Raw genomic sequence first — 16,922 nt, forward strand, 5'->3', positions numbered from 1 at the left:
ATCCTCACTAACACTTGTTCTTTTTTGTATTTTTTTGATAACGACCATCGTAATGACTATGAAGTGGTATCTCATCATGATTTTGACCGAGATAGCTTTTTCACCAATTCTGCTACCACTTCTTTTGGGATTCAGTTGCCCACTCTCAATTACATGAGGCACAGACTAGGCAACAAAACTGTAAACACCATCCTGGTTGAATCTTTGCACACAGTTTGTATATTGTTGTGATGGAGTGTTAAATTTAGAGATGTGGCGGTGACTGGGGGTTTGACTTGAGAGTGAAAGAGAGGTTCTTCTGTATTGTGGTAATTAATAGGAACCACCATGGTAGTGATAATAATCTTGGAAACATTAACAGTAGCTACTTTTTTTTCAAATCACTTTGTTCTTCAAGCCCTAAACTTTCCCTTGTAATCCTGGAAAATTAAATTTATTTTAATCTGTTGGGTTTGAATGTATCTGAGAAAAGTAAATATTTCTTTGTGCTATTAATGTAAGTTTGAGATTTAAGGAGTTGAGTATATTATAGGAGAAAGAAAAGGCAGAGAATATGGAAGAGAGGGGTATTCTGTTCTTACCATATTCATTGGTTATAGTTTTTTACTTTTTTAGTAAACAGCTTTACTCTCCAACCATTTGCTGGTGGCTTCTTGACCTGGCAAGTGACTCGTGAGACACTTCAGAAGCCATATGGTACTCTCCTTTATAATAGGTAACTCGAAACTTTAAAATTCATGCTGTGATTTTTAATGCAGTAGGTAATCTTTTAAAAAGTAAACATTTCTAAGAGTGATAGGTACAGCATTTTGTGAAGTGTTGGTTCAAATCTTTTGCCTATTTTTGAATTGGGTTATTTGTTTTCATATTCTTGTATAAAATGTATGTAATGAGATTTCATTATACGTTCTGGATACAAGTCCCCTGTTGGATATGTGATTTACAGATATTTTCTCCCTCTCTTCTAGCTTGTATTTTCATTGTAACGGTGTCTTTTGCAGAGCAAAAGTTTTAATTTTGATGAAGTGCATTTTATTTATTTTTTTGTTTTGTTTTATGGATTGTGCATTAGGCATCGTGCTTAAGAAATCCTTGCCTTAACCCCAGGTCACACAGGATTTTCTCCTAAATATTTTATTGGTTTTTATTTTTACATCTATGATACATTTTGAGTTCATTTTTTAAGGTGTAAGGTTTAGGTTGAGGTGCATTCTTTTGCTTATGGATATCCAGTTGCTCCAGCAGCATTTGTTGACAAGACTATCCTTTCCTTGTTCAAATGTTTTGTACTTTTGTCAAAAATTAATTGGTCATTGTGGAAACAATCCAAAGTAGATAGATGAATGAATGGGTAAACAATATGTGGTATATCCATATTTGACCTTAAAAAGGAATGAAGTACTAATATATGCTACCACGTGGATGAACTTTGAAAACGTTATGTTAAGTGAAAGAAACCAGTCACAGAAAACTACATATTATATGATTCCATTTATAAGAAATGTCCAGAATAGGTAAATCTATAGAGACAGAAAGTAGATTAGTGGTTGCTTAGGCCTGGGAGGGGATGGGCATTATGGGGTTGATGACTAAAGGATATGAAGTTTCTCTTTGTGGGGATGAAAATGTTCTAAAATTGACTATGGTGATGGTTTCACAATTCTGTGACTATACTAGACATCATTGAATTATACACTTTTAATGGGTGAATTGTATGTTATGGAAACTGTATCTCAATAAAGTGGTTTAAAAACAATTAATTGGCCATATTTGTGAGGATCTGTTTCTAGACTCTGTTCTGTTTTATTGATCTGTATGTTTATCCTTTGCCAGTGCCATACTCTTTTGGTTACTATAGATTTACAGTAAGTCCTAAAATAGATGGTGTGATTCTTTCAGATTTCTTCTGCTTTGTCAAAAATATTTCTAGCCGTTCTAGTTCCTTTGCCTTTCTATATAAACTTTATAATCAGTTGGTATGTATTTACAGAACAATCCTGCTAGAATGTTGATTGGAACTGCATTAAGTCTACAGATCAATTTGTGGAGAATTGCCTTCTTTATTATATTGACTTTTTAATCTATGAATACAGTATGTCTCTTGGCTTACTTAGATTGTCTTTGATTTCTTTCATCAGAGTTTTATGGTTTTCAGCATATAGATCCTGCACAGGGTTTGTTAGGTTTATACCTAAGTATTTCTTTTGGGGGGAAGCTATTGTAAAGGATACGTTTTTAAAATTTTTGGTTTTCAGTTGTACATTGCTAGTATACAGAAAAATGATTAATTTTTGTTTGTTGACCTTGTATCCTGTGACCTTGCCAAAGCATTTATTAGTTGGAGTTTTTTTAATAGATTCTTTGGGATTTTCTTTGTAGACGATTATGCCATTTGTGAATGGGGACAGTTGTATTTCTAGAATTGCTTATGGTATTCCTTTATACTTTTAGTGCCTACAGGGTCTGGGGTCTGTAGTAGTATCCTCTTTTATTCCTGATAGGGATGGTGGTAATCTGTGTCCTCCTCCTGTCTGTCTGTCTAAGTGCTTTATCAATTTTATTGACCTTTTCAAAGAACCAGATTTTGGTTTCATTGATGTTCCCTATTTTTTCTCTTATCAATTTCATTATTTCTATTTTTTGTTTGTGTCTCTCTGCTTGTCTTGGTTTATTTTGCCTTTTTAAAATTAAAATGGAAGCCTAGATTATTGATTTTACATCTTCTTTTTTAAAATGACATCTAATGCTGTAAATTTTCCCCTTCCATTTTGCTTTAATTGCATCCCATACTTTTTGGTCTGTTGTATTTTCCGTTCAAAATATGTTCCAGCTTTTCTTGAGACTTTCTCTTTGAAAGTCTCATTTAGAAACGTATTTGGAGATTTTCCAGTTATCTTTCTGTTATTGCTTTTTAATTTAATTCCATTATGGTCAGAGGGTATAGTTTGTACAATTTCAGTTTTTTTTACAGTTTGTTAAGGTTTGGTTTATGGTCTAGGTTGTGGTGAATGTGCCATGTAAACTTGAAAGAATGTGTGTTCTGCTTTTGTTGAGTGTTCTATAAATGTCATTTATTTCTAAGAGCTTCACGGCATTTTTCAGTTTTATATCCTTGCTAATTCTCTGTTTACTTTTCCTATTACTGATAGAGGAATGTTGACATCAAATATAATTTTGGATTTATCTCTTTCTCCTTTTAGTTATGTCAATTTTTCTTCATGAAGTGCTCTTGTTAGATGCATATGTGTTTAAGATTGTGTGTTTTTCCAGTAAGTTGGCTCTTTTATCATTATATAATGTCTCTTTTTATTCCTGCTTATTTTCTTTACTCTGGAGTCTAGTTTGTCTGATAGTAATATAACTACTCCTACTTTCTTTTGATTATAATTTGCATAGTATATTTTTTCCTGGCCTTTTACTTTTATTCTGTTTAGCTCATTATACTTGAAGATTTATTTGAAGATATTATATATTGAATTTCTTATAGACAGCATATAGTTGGTTCATGATTTTTTTGTCCATTCTAACAGTCTTTTTTTTTTTTTGAGGAAGGTTAGCCCTGAGCTAACATCTGCTGCCAATCCTTCTCTTTTTGCTGAGGAAGACTGGCCCTGAGCTAACATCCGTGCCCATCTTCCTCTACTTTATATATGGGATGCCTACCACAGCATGGTTTGCCAAGCAGTGCCATGTCTGCACCTGGGATCCGAACTGGTGAACCCTGGGCCGCCAAGAAGCGGAACATGTGAACTTAACCACTGTGCCACTGGGCTGGCCCCTCTATTTATTTTTTTTAATCACTTTTTTCCCTTTGTTGTTCAGATTGTATATTTTATTGATCTATTTTCAAGTTCACTGACTCTTTTCTCTTGCATCTCCTTTCTCTTACTGATCCCATCCAGTGAGGGTTTTTTTATTTCAGTTATCGTACTTTTCAGTTATAAAATTTCGATTTGGCTTTTGTATATATCTTCTGTTTCTTTGCTGAGACTTTCTGTTTTTTTACTTGTTTCAAGAGTGTTCTTGATTGATTGTTGAAGCATTTTTATAGTAGCTGCTTTAAAGTCTTGGTGAGGTTATTCTAACATCAACATCATCTCAGTATTGTCGTTTGTAGATTGTCTTTTCCTAGGAATTTCCTGATGCTTCGTTGCCCAATTATTTTGGATTGTACCCTAGATACTTTAAATATTGTGAGACTCTGGATCTTGTTTAAATCCTGTGGAGAATGTTAGTATTTTTGTAGAGCAGTCAGTCAGCCTGGTTAAGTTCAGGCCTTAACTCTGACCGGTTTCTGTGGATGTTGGTTCCACTGTCAGTTGTTTTTTCAAATCCTTTCCACTTCTCTCTCGACCTGTGCCCCTGTGTTCCATCAGTCTGGGGCCTGGGCAGTTGTCTCTCTGTTAGTTCAGTTCTCAAAGTCTGTGGTCTTCTGATTGGTATCAGATCCAGGTGTAGCAGCTCACTGGGGAGCCAAGTTCATAAACCACTTTCTGGGGGCCTTCTCCTTAGTGCCTCCCTCTCTGGAATCTCCTGTGGACTCACTGGCTGCTTTCCTGGGGTTTCCTTCTTTCCTTCTCTGACCAGAAAGTTGGGGTGCATTCTGCTGCTCCCCTTCTTGACTGCTCCTGCCTCTGGTTCTGGTCTGCAGGAGGACCACCGTAAACCCACCACTGTTCAGTAGGACTTCCTCCGGAATCCGTCTGCTATGTTTTACCTTTCAGAGTCTCCCAATAGCTGCTTCAAAAATGCCGTCCGGGTTTGATAGCTGCATTCAGCGGCAGCGGGTGGTGTGTCCCTGCTCCGTCTTAGCCAGAACGAGAGCTTCTAAATGATTTTTTAGATTGAAGTACAGATTTCCCCATGTACAGATGACTATTATTTTACTGAAATTCATTTTTGGCAGTTCACCCATATGCTTAACATAGTTGTACTTTTACTAGAGTATCTAGAGTATTTTTTACCAAATAACTTACTCCTATCATTTTAGTTGTGCACTTTTTTCCCATACAGATGAGGTATGTACTCTTCTTCAGAACTTTGTCATGTCGACCACAGAGAGCATATCTGAATTTATTCTCAGAAGACTAACTATGAATGAACTAAGCAGTGTAAGTATTCATTGGAGTAACTTTTCATTGTTTTCATGAAATTTGAGTGATTACTGACTGGCAGGCACTGTATTAAATTGAAAAGAATATTACTTTATCATGATAGTTTCTTGAGAAGCAACCTTAGGAAGCAGAATAGATTTAAGATTTGGAGTCTCCTACTTCTGGTTCCATCTGTGTGATACCTGTGACCTTGGGAAAGTTCTGTAGATTCTCTGAGCCTCAGTTTCCTCATCTGCAAGATGGAGATAATACGTCTACTTCCTAGGGTTTAGAGAGTTTCAGACGGTATAACATTTGAAGTACTTAGCATTTTAATGCATATTTTGTCCCAGAATCCAGCGATTTGGCAGGTTTGGGATGGGACCAGGTATCAGTACTTGTGTATTTTTAAAGCTCTGAAATGCAGTTAGAGTTGAGAACAATAGGTCTGAGGTAAAAGGGATGCTCTGTGAATGTAGCTGTCTTCTCTGTCTCTGCTCTCCACATAACTTGTTCTTTCTGGGACTTCTGACAAAAATTCATATTTTCCACTTTCTTCAAGAATATTTATAAAATACTAATTCTTACAAAAATGCCTCTCAGTCAATTTTTTTGTGGTTGAAATCTCTAGGGAAAATATTGAAGCAATTAGAATTATTAGATTGTCAATAAATTGAGAACATACACTTATTTTAACAATTCTTAATTAAGTACTTTTGTTTGATAGCTGGTCCGCAGGTGTGAAAATATGAAAAGACAAATTTTATACTGAAAGACTTGAGATGTTATGATAGGAAGGCAAAAATATAAATAAAAAACTCTATTAAAAATGTATATAAAGAAAAAAGGGAAGTGTTTATCTTTAGCTTTCTTTGTATTAAGCAATTGTTAATAGTAGTTTTGTTACGCATAAATTTCCAAGAAGGCATTTGATAAAGAAGTAACTTTGTCTAGCTCCAATATCACTTAATTGTCATGAGTATTATTTTACCTTTTTATTGTGGAAATTTTCATAGCTTTACAAAAGAACTATAATGAGCCTTTGTGTACCCTATTATATAACGTAAAAGTTTTTGTTTGTTTGGAATTTGAAGCTGAAAATAACTTTAAAATTGGAAATGGTAATGTGATTTTTATCTTTTAGGTGCAAAGATTTTAAGAAGTAAACTCAGTATGTGATAGTTTAAAATTATTTGGAAAAATTCACCCTTTAATAAATTAGGTATTAGAATTCCCAAGTAAGTACATTTGTTTGGTAGCTTGCAGTTGAATAAAAATCTCTTCCCCTACTTTCCCACCTCAGCAGTGTGAGGGTCCATGTTTAACAACTGGATTTCAGGGAGGAAAAGCCCCGAATTGTAGTATTTATCAACTTCCATGGCTGATTTCAGGCTGCTGAATCTGAGAGAGAGATGAACTTGCAGCGCAGGCTGGCTGCAGCTCGCCGCTGCCTCACCTCTGCTTCCCAGAGGAGACAGTAGCCGTGAGACTGAAATCGCCTCGCTTTCATTCTGTCAGATGTCTCGACACCCACCCACACTGAGTCCATGCTCCCTGCCTGCCCTCTGCAGGGAGAGATTGTCCTCTCTCTCTCTCTCTCGTATTTCAACCTCTCCTTTTCTCTTGGGTTCTTTTCATGAGATTGAAACAAGCTTTAAGAGTCCCTCACCTTAAAAGAACCCTCTCAATTCTGTGTTCCCCTGGCACCCTCTTTCCTTCTCTTTGTAAGCTGTTCTATGAACAGACTCCTTGACTCCATTCTAATCTGGCTTCTACCTCTTTTCATGACATGGAAAGTGCTCTCTAGAAAGTTGTCAGTGACTCCTTTGTCATCAACCTAATGGACACTTTTCAAACCACATTTTTCTTGACTCCTCGGCCCCGTTGGACACTCTTGACCACTTCCCCCATGAAACACTAGCCCTCCATAGCTTCTGTGACAATCATTGTCTCCTGGTTGTCCCCCATCTCCCTGGCCATCACTCCCACTTCCCTTTGAATATCCATTCTCTACCATAGCCTTGGACGTCAGCGCTCTCCATAGGCTGGCCCTGGCCCCTTCTTTCCTTGTTCTCTCCTCTGTCTCGATGCTCTCACCCACATCCCCAGCTTCCATTGTGCCAGACACCCTCACATCTGTCTCTACCTCAGACTGCTCTTCTGAGCTTAACGCCCATTCAACCAACTGCTATTTGACAACTCAAGTTGAATTTCTCACACTTAGGCTTTTCAAAACTGAATCCCTTATCATTCCTCCCAGAGATTCTCCAGATTCCCCTCCAGGGTCCCTTCGCAGTGAATGTACCACCATCCAACCAGTTTCTCAAGCCCCAAACTTAGGACTCCTCCCTGGCACCTTTATCCCTCACTCTTCCCCGCTATGATCAGTCTAGCACCAGGTCCTGTAATCGTTACCTTCTGTCTGCACTGAATCCTAGCACTTGGCAAGGTGCCTGCATGTAGTGGTCACTCAGTAAAAACTGCTTACATTAATGAAGTATGTGCTTCCTGTGTGCCACAGGAGGCCTCCGAGGGTGTAGTAATTGGTATAGTAATAAAAATTAAGGCCGCCAGTCCACTTAGCATACTTTGTCTCACTTAAATCTTTCACAAACTCTGTGGTGGATAGCTATTACCCTCCCAATTTTCTGACTAAGGAGTCTGAGGTCGGAAGAGGTGAGGTCACTTGCCGAGGGTCACAGAGCTGGTGGCTGGCAGAACTGGACTGAGCCTGGTCTGAAAGACCTGCATTCAGTCCTGTCCCTCCGTCACTGGCTCTAGGACGCTGGGGAAGCTGTTTAACCTCTGAGACTGAGTCTTCTTAGGAAAGTGGGGCGTAGTCTTGCTTGTGAGAATGGTGTATTGTAAACTGCCCGAAACAAAGGAAGTGGTGATTGTTATTACTATTTATGATGTAGTATTAGCCCTGGGATGCAAGAATTGGTAGAACATAGTTTCTGCCTTCCAGGGTCTCATTATTAAGGTGGGGAGACAGATGAGTAAATTGTGAAAAGTCCTATAATTGTGCTGAAGGCAGAGTCACTGTGTCGGCACAGAGAAGAGAGTCCTTAGCTCTGTATGGAAGATCATGGAAGGCTTCTTGGAGGAAGTGTTTTTTTTCCTCATCAATGTCTTGTTTTACTGCTTCTAAATAAACTTATTTCCTGTCTGAACTCATAGTTTTATGAAAATCATGGACCCTGCTTAAGTGTTTTATTGTTTGTCTCAGGTTTCAGATCTGGATCGTTGCCATTTATACCTGATGGTGTTAACTGAGCTTATAAATCTGCATGTGAAGGTGGGATGGAAAAGAGGTAACCCCATTTGGAGAGTTATTTCTCCTCTGAAAAATGCTTCCATTCGGCATCTTCAAGAGATGGACAGTGGACAGGTAATCCTCTTTGATTCAAGGTTTGTAGTTATGTTGAGTAAGGCATACGTGGAATGCATAGTTGATTAGTATACAATATTTTGATTTCATAAAAAGCATCTGCTGAAATTTAATTTTTAAGATAGTATCCTTTGTTCATAATATTTGATGAAGATTGGGACTCCTATCATAATATTAGGTATGTAACAAAGGTGTGGTGACCTCAGTCTTCACATCGTTTAGATACAGAAGGTGGACTTGCCCTCTTGCCCTTATGCTAGTAAGGGACTCTTTAATGTGTTCAGTTTCATCATTTGTTTCATTTTCTAGCCCGGTCGTCCACTGCCTTTTCTCTTCCTGCCCACAGTGCCCCTGATGCTGCAGTCACTTGAGGCTACTGTATAGCGTTTCACAGATCACAACCACATGTCATCACCTTCCTCCCTAGGCTTTCATTCTGTCTGGTCCTTCCGCTAAGAATGCCCTCCCTTCCAGTGTACCCTTGTCAGTATCCACCTGTGCTTCATGGCCCAATTCAAATCGCATTTTCTCTTAGAGACCTTCTCGGATCAGTGTCTCATTCTTTCCTTCATTTCCCTGTGGCTCTTTATGCCTCCATTATAGAATTTATTTTCATCTTACTTGTTTTTGGAGTGGTTTATGTCTTCTCCACTAGATTTTAGCACCTGGAGGCATTTCTTTTCTTTTTTTTTCTTTTCCTGTTTTTTCTCCCCAAATCCCCCCAGTGCACAGTTGTATATTTTGGTTGTGGGTCCTTGTGGTTGTGGAGGAGGCATTTCTTAAACATGACACAATGAAGTGTAGTGGGTAAGAACACAGGCTTTGGAGTTAGACTTCCTGGGTGTGAATCCTGGCTTTATCCTTGCTAGGCATATGACCTTGGAGAAATTACTTAACCTCTCTGTGCCTCTTTTATTGCCCCTGCAAAATGAAGGCTATAGGATTGGTGTGAGAATAAAAGTTAAGCTCATACACGTTAAAACTTTAGAACAGTCCCTCACACATAGAAAGTCCTCAATAAATGTTAGCTATTTTCCCTTAACACATGGTAAATGTTTAGTAAAGTTGAGCTGAATCATAGTCTAGTGTGGGCTGCTAATTGAAACAAACTACTTGATTGCTTTAATAATCTAATTTTTAAAATAGTTCTCAAGAACTGTCCTAAAAGAAAATGATAAGGCGGATTGATTAATATTCCAGCATCACATCTAGTCATATTAGTACATTAGTGTCATGAAAGGACATTGTGAGTTTTGAGTGTAGACAAAATCGTGAACCGTCCTGCAGTAGTTCTTAAAGATTGGCTTGCTTTCTTTAGTAACTCACTGATTACATTAAGGTTAGCAGGGATTGTACTGGCTCGAAAGTAACACTGCATTTTATTTCATATGTTGGCAGTGTTGCTGTGTGAAATTTATCTGTAGAGATACTTGACTTATTTTTGGGGGTGAGGGAAGGTGTGGAATAAGTGGTAGGAAGTTCCTTTCTGGTAGAGAGGTTACTGGTTGGCAGCATTGGAACTGCGTTGGTCTTGGGGTGCAGCTATTTTCTATGACTAGGTTCTCGTCTGCGCTCCTGGCTTCTTGGTTAGAGGTGGTTGATTGTCTCTCTCTGAGTATGAAACCAGGCTGTCTTGATTTCCTTCCTTTGTGCTTCTACATAATAGAGTTCTAAGCTCATGCTTTACATGAAATAACCCATTTATTTAATCTTCACAATAACCCTGTGAAGTAGATTTTATTACTGTCCCCATTTTACAGATGAGAAAACTAAGGTGCAGTATGTTCACAGTCAGACTGCTCCTGAGTGCAGAGCCAGGATTCAGGCCCAGGCCGTGTGGTTCATGAGTCCAGCTCTTCACTGCTATGCTGTGCCACCTCTCCAAAAGCAGTATACAGCTGATCTAAGGAGTTTTTATATATATGCCTGGAGCCTTTGTTTTCTTTTTAATATTCTTCAGCCAAACAGTTAAAATAAAACTCACCATGGAAGTGTTGTATCCAAATGTATATTCAAGTATGAAAAAGTTTGAGAAGTACTAATTCACATACAGTTTTGGGTTCTGTATATATCAGGTCTGTCATATACTACTTCTGGGATCCCACCTGTCAAATGAAGAGATCAAATGTCTTATTTCTGAAGTGCTGAATTTTTGTTACCACTTTAACTTTGTTTCCTCCAATCTGTACAGAAGTGGTAAAACTGAATGGCGTGTATTGATTCCCTCTGATGTTTGGTAGCAGACAGGAAGAGGGAAAGGAGGCATGAGGTTTCCATAGACTGGCAACTCAGGTCCTCGTTAAGACTTGCTTATGGTAAGTAAAGATTGTTTGTTTTCTCCTTAGGAGCCAACACTTGGTAGACAAGTTCAGAGAGTCGTTAGTATGGCTGCTTTGGCCATGGTGTGTGAGGCCATTGACCAGAAGCCGGAACTACAGCTGGACTCGCTGGATGCTGGACCCACGGAGAGGTTCCTTTCCTCTCTTCAGCTCAATCAGACACTACAGAAGCCCCACACAGAGGAGCCAAGCAGGTGTGTTCCCCCTCAGAGTGCAGCGTGTACATGAAAGGCATCTTTATTGCTGATGTTTAAAAATCCACTTTTGTTTCAGTCATTGAGATGATTAGTGATTGCTCAACATTACTTATAGGGTTTTGGAAATTTGGAGATAAGAGCTCATTCAGAATAATAATGCATTATCACATTATTCATCTCTATTACTGGAAACCCATTAACTTTTCTGCATTTAGTTTTCAGTGAATCATTTAAAATGGGTGAAAATGTTTACTTTCAGGCAAGTTAGAAAGTTGAGGTTTATGTAGTTTCCTTGTCTTTTGGTAGGGAGGAAATTTAATAATGATGTTTAATGTCTCTCTTTAGAAGGATAGTGTACTACACGCAAAAGAGATTGAGACAGACTTAAGGAAGGATGGAGTAGTGACTTTATTTTTTGTTTCAGTTTTTTTGAAGAATCATCATCTTCCCAAGGATGGGGGAAAATAGTTGCACAATATATTCATGATCAGTGGGTCTGCCTCTCTTTCCTGTTGAAAAAGTATCACACCCTGATACCACCCTCAGAGGGTGAAGTTCTGGAACCCGTTCTTCCTGCTGTTCAAATGCCAATAAGGACTTTGCAGTCTGCACTAGAAGCCCTCACAGTTCTTCCTTCTGACCAGGTCTTACCTGTGTTCCAGTGCATGAAAATTTTGGTTCCCAAGGTAAGATATAGTGAGAGATGAATTAAAGAATATAGAAACGGAAATCAGTTTCTGAAATTAAATAATAATTACATATTTCTTTCTTTTTTTTTCTACCAGCTTCTGACCTCCTCTGAATCACTCTGCGTAGAGTCTTTTGACATGGCTTGGAAAATTATATCTTCTTTAAGCAACACTCAGTTGATATTCTGGTCTAATTTGAAAGCTTTTGTTCAGTTTGTTTTTGATACCAAAGTTCTTACCATTGCCGCAAAAATAAAGGGCCAAGCATATTTCAAAATAAAAGAGGTAATTTTTTTTGAATTGAGATAAAACAGATGTAACATAGAATTTACCTTCTTAACTACTTTTAAGCATACGGTTCAGTAGTGTTAAGTGTATTCACATTGTTGTGACAGATCTCCAGAACTTCTTTTATCTTGGGGGACTGAAACTATACCCATGAAGCAACTCCCTTTCTCTCCCTCCCTCTCGGCCCCAGCTAACCACCATTCTACTCTCTGTTTCTATGAATTTGACTCCTTTAGATAAAAATGGGATAACTTTTTGTTTTCTTTTTAACTTGTGTGACCTGTAGCACGTGAGAAAGAAGAGAGTCCTATTGGTAACTACATATTAGATTTGTTGTTATTTATTCATTCAGTCAATGAGTATTTTGAGCCTTCTTCAGTGTCATGAGTAAGAACAAGAAAATCTTAGATTGAAAGAGTATGTGCAATACGGTAGCCCATGAACCACATCTGCCTCACAAACATGTTTTATTTGGTTCATATAATGTTTAAAATTTTGAATTAGTTGCCAACTTTTAAGAAGTGGGAGATTGGCATGAAAATCTGTATTTCCTCTTCTCTTGGAATCTTGGGAAACTGGATGATTTGGCAACACTGGTCATTCCTCTAGGACAGCAGTCGCCTGGCCTGTCCAGATAGGGCATGCCCCTTCCCATTCTCCCCTGCACAACCATTCCTCACTTTCTTCTGGATACTGCAGGCAAACATCAGGTGCCATCTGTCATTGCACTTATGCTGTTACTTTTCCTTGACTATAACCTGTCAAAAGGTCTCTGGTTTCTGGAGGCATTGCGTTTACAACCACTGATGCACAGTAGGGAATGTGACACGATGGAATGAGGTCATGCCTAGCAGTTCCCGTGCGCCTCCTCATCCGGAGGGGAAAGTGGAAGTACAGTCCTTTATTACCCTGCTGTCCGGCACTGCCTCCCAGTCCTCTTCTGCCCACAGCACATGCTTAGACGGTGGTCTCTGCTGCCTTGGGGAAAGGGAGGACGTTGGTGAAAGAAAACTGAAAGTGTAAAGGGAGAGGTGTTTTTTCCCTTTCACTCAATTACTTTGGGCACTTGTTTCTCTTGGAGAGTTTTGGGTGAATATCACTATCAGTAAAATTGGATTTATTTTTATAAAGAAATGAAAAATTAGCTTTCTCTGATTCTTGATCATCTTGCAAAATTCTAACAATAATGAATTTTTAATTTTTTAGACTCATGACTATGTGGAAACTCATTTGAAACCATTCAAGGAACAGTTTTTAAAAACATTAATTTTTTTTAATTAAATTGGTCAAAGATTAAATTATCATTGTATTTCATTTCAGATTATGTACAAGATAATTGAAATGTCTGCTTTAAAAACTGGAGTCTTCAATACGCTGATAAGTTATTGCTGCCAATCTTGGATAGTTTCTCCTTCAAATGTGTCCCAAGAATCTTTATCAAGTGCTAAAAATTATAGCGAGCTTGTCCTTGAGGCTTGCATATTTGGAACTGTATTTAGGCGTGATCAAAGGTAAAAGATGCCATTACTTCAACATGTCATAACTTACAGTATTAAGTACCTATGTGGGAAGAATTATGTCTTTATTTTGAGGCTTTCAATTAGAAGAATATAAAGGATTAGTTAACTTTAAATTTGGGGCTTTAATTTTTTTCTGTCTAAAACCTGTTTTTTTTGTCAAATGTTTTTATGGAAAGACTTATTCAGGATGTGCAGACCTTCGTAGAAAATCTTGGACGTGACTGTGCAGCAAACGTTGTTATTGAAAAGTGAGTATGGTGGGGTTTCCATGTCTTGATGTCAGTGGAATATTCGAAATTTAACATCATATGAGAGTCATTCTGTATTGGTTAAATTTAATAAATGTTTACTAGTGATATCTAACGTTTTATAAGATATTGAATGTCTTCAAAAGTATGTTAGAAATTATATTCCCTTGCTAAAATATTTTCTTCAGATCTGTCACTATTTACTAAAATTTGATAAACTTTAAAAAAATTTTGGTGTCAAATCCAGCATAAATAAGGAAATGACCACAGGGAACATAAAAGCCCTCTCCCTCTTCTTTTTTTAGGCAGAAGAGGTGATCACCGGCACATACATTTCACTCCCTTTTTGGCTAAAATTGACCATTTAGCATGTCAGTCTGCTATACACAAAAATAAAATCATTCTTAGAACAGGCCCTAACATTTTGATATCTGGGATAAGACTATTCTTATCTAACCTCTGAATTAGTTTTTTGGGAGCTTGTCAAATAGCTTTTTTTAGTTTTATTTTTTCACATAGTTTTCAAAAATTTGTACGTGCTTGTGTGTTTAAAGAAGATAATAAATAGTGCTGTATTATTCACTTTAGAGTTTAGGACAACAAATAATAATGTGTAGTTATTTCATTATTCTGTGAGTCACAGCTATGTTTTGAATCATCTGTCACTTTTCATTAAATACATACATTTTTCATTGTTAATTATTTTCATTGATTTTTTTGTTTCTTAGCTGGTTTAGTGTAGCAATAAAAGTAAAATTTTTTAGTTGATAATTCCAAAATACTTTAATTTCTACTAGACAAATGTTAAATTAAAACACCTTTTATCACATTATAACAGTTTTAATGAACTTTGGAAATACTAATTAACAGTTTCACTTAATTTATCTTTCCATGTGTGGACACTGAAAACGCTGGGGTGCTTAGAGCATGTGATGCTTGCTGAGTTTGCCTGTCGCTTAGAAACAGTGCTCTTACACACGTGGTAAAGACGAGCCGCTGAGGTGTTTGATGCGTGGTCTCACCTTCGTGCACAGAGAGGCCTGTGGTCCTCTTTCAGGAATAGTTTCTTGAGCTGTGATCTGTTTTGTCTACAGATAAGATATTATTGATCCAGCCTCAGTAGTGTGTGCATTGTTTTTCCAGAAGTCTGCGTGAATTTGTGCTCATTCAGACTTTCTGTACACGCTCTCCTTTTGAAATATTCGTTTCTTATCTTCTGTCTATCCTGAATTAAAAAGCATCATCATTAAGTATGAATGGTACCTAATTTTAGAAAACGTTGATGGTTTTGATATTTTGGAGCTAATATTTGACATGTTTCTGTTTTGAAAATGTGTTAACATGGTGTATCATTTTATATTTTTTAGTACTAAAAGAGAGGACCATTATGTGAGAATTTGTGCTGTCAAATTCCTGTGTTTATTAGATGGCTCAAATATGTCTCATAAGTTGTTTATGGAAGATCTTGCAATCAAGTTATTAGATAAAGTAAATATGCTTTATTTTACTTTAAATTATCTTTGGTTTTGTATATTAACAAGTCAAAATCCAACATTTGCTCTTTATGTTGATAGAATCAGTATTTTTAAATATTCTTTATCAAGAAAGAAACATGAGATTTATGGTCCATATTTTTAGTTAAATCTTGGTTAGTAATTGTCCAATTCAAATTTGGTTTTAGAGAATAATAATGTTTTCCCTGTACTATCTAAACTTCACTCTGTGTTTTTCCCAGTACTACTCAAAACCAGTTATGTTTAGAGTGATAGATCCATACATTGTTTTATGTAAGAAATGGAATAAAAAGGTGAAAATTTAGAAAGTGGCATAATGTGAAGAACTGATTTTTTTGAGTCTGCAAAATCATTTATAAATGAACATCACACTGTCTGCAGAATGGGCTAACATCTGGGGAGAAGACAGGAGGACGTAGAGTCAAACATAGTGCTCACTCTGCATTTGAAGCTGAGATAGATGGAGTGCTTGGGCTGCTTCCACCAACTGGCTTGTACTCTGGGATGTAACCGATGACCACAGAACCCACTTCAGTCGCTTGTACTGAAATTGCAGTCTTCATCATACGTTTGTTTTCTGAAGGTAGCAGATCAACCTTAGCCCTATAAAACCTAGGAAGTATTTTTTATGCAAAAATTCCCTCCTTTGCACTGTGGGAGTCAGGGGAGATGTGTCAGAGGAAATAGTGTTTTACTGGCTTCCTTAAGGATGAGTAGAATTTAAAGTAGCAGGATACTCCATCAGATAGGACACAAATAACGTATTATGATGTATACTGACGTATAAATATATGGGTGTTTAGAAGAAAAATAAAGCAGAATAAGGAGGAGGGGTAGCTGTTTAGATAGAGGGTCAGAGAGGACCTCCCCAGTAGGTGACACTGGGCTGAACTCTGGGTGAACCATCAGTATGGTGGCAGGCTACCAGGAGAGGATGGTATTTAGATGCCAAATGAGGCAAGTGCTACCTGCAGGTGTGGAGGAAAAGAAGGCTGCCAACTGGCCGTTAGATTCAGCAAGAAGGCTGTCGTTACTCACCTCTGCAGAAGACCTTTTAGTGGAATGGTGAGAATGAGAACCTAAATAGAAGGAGCTGGGAAGAAGACTGTTGTTGAGGTAGTGGAGACAGTGAGTATAGGCACTCTTAAGGAGTTTGCTCTGAAAGAGAAGGAAAACATGGGATGGTGCCTGGAGGGGGCACGGGCCAGAAGCTTTTTAAAGGTGGGGGATAATTAGAGCTTGTTTATGTGCCGAAGGAAATTATCTAATAGAGAGGAGAAAATGTTAACTATGGAGAGGCCAGCAGTAGTCACACAGGCAAAATCCTTGAATAGCCACCTCAGATCCACTAGTATAGCTATTGAAAACAAGCTGAAAATAGCAAGTATTGGCGAAACTTGAAAACATTAGGCTAAGTGAAAGAAGCCAATCAGAAAGGACCACATATGGTAAGATCTCATTTATATGGAATGTCTGGAATAGGTCAATCTACAGAGACAGAAATAGATTAGTGGTTGCTGGGGGTTGGGGGTAAAAGAGATTGGCAAGCTAATGAGCACAGGGTGTCTTTTTGGGCTTATAAAAATGTTCTGGAATTACGTAATGGTATTAGTTGCATGACTCTGTAAATATACCAAAACCCA

The 16,922-nt window shown here is 37.7% G+C and overlaps 1 protein-coding gene across 6 annotated transcripts in view; it reads left to right on the forward strand.

Annotated features, from left to right (window-relative positions):
* The window catches only part of TARBP1 (TAR (HIV-1) RNA binding protein 1), an 83,965-nt gene that overhangs the window by 33,506 nt on the left and 33,537 nt on the right, over positions 1-16,922 (forward strand). For all 6 annotated transcript variants that reach the window (XR_011496293.1, XR_011496294.1, XM_014846572.3 and 3 more), the window contains exons 13-20: positions 5,014-5,111; positions 8,323-8,484; positions 10,830-11,017; positions 11,445-11,706; positions 11,806-11,994; positions 13,318-13,508; positions 13,694-13,765; positions 15,133-15,253. Coding sequence is in view for 4 of the 6 variants with exons in the window: in XM_014846572.3 (XP_014702058.3) it covers positions 5,014-5,111; positions 8,323-8,484; positions 10,830-11,017; positions 11,445-11,706; positions 11,806-11,994; positions 13,318-13,508; positions 13,694-13,765; positions 15,133-15,253 (1,283 nt within the window). In the remaining 2 variants the exon portion in view is untranslated. The remainder of the gene's footprint in view (positions 1-5,013; positions 5,112-8,322; positions 8,485-10,829; positions 11,018-11,444; positions 11,707-11,805; positions 11,995-13,317; positions 13,509-13,693; positions 13,766-15,132; positions 15,254-16,922) is intronic.

This window comes from Equus asinus, chromosome 2, assembly GCF_041296235.1.
Source record: "Equus asinus isolate D_3611 breed Donkey chromosome 2, EquAss-T2T_v2, whole genome shotgun sequence".
NCBI lineage: Eukaryota > Metazoa > Chordata > Mammalia > Perissodactyla > Equidae > Equus > Equus asinus.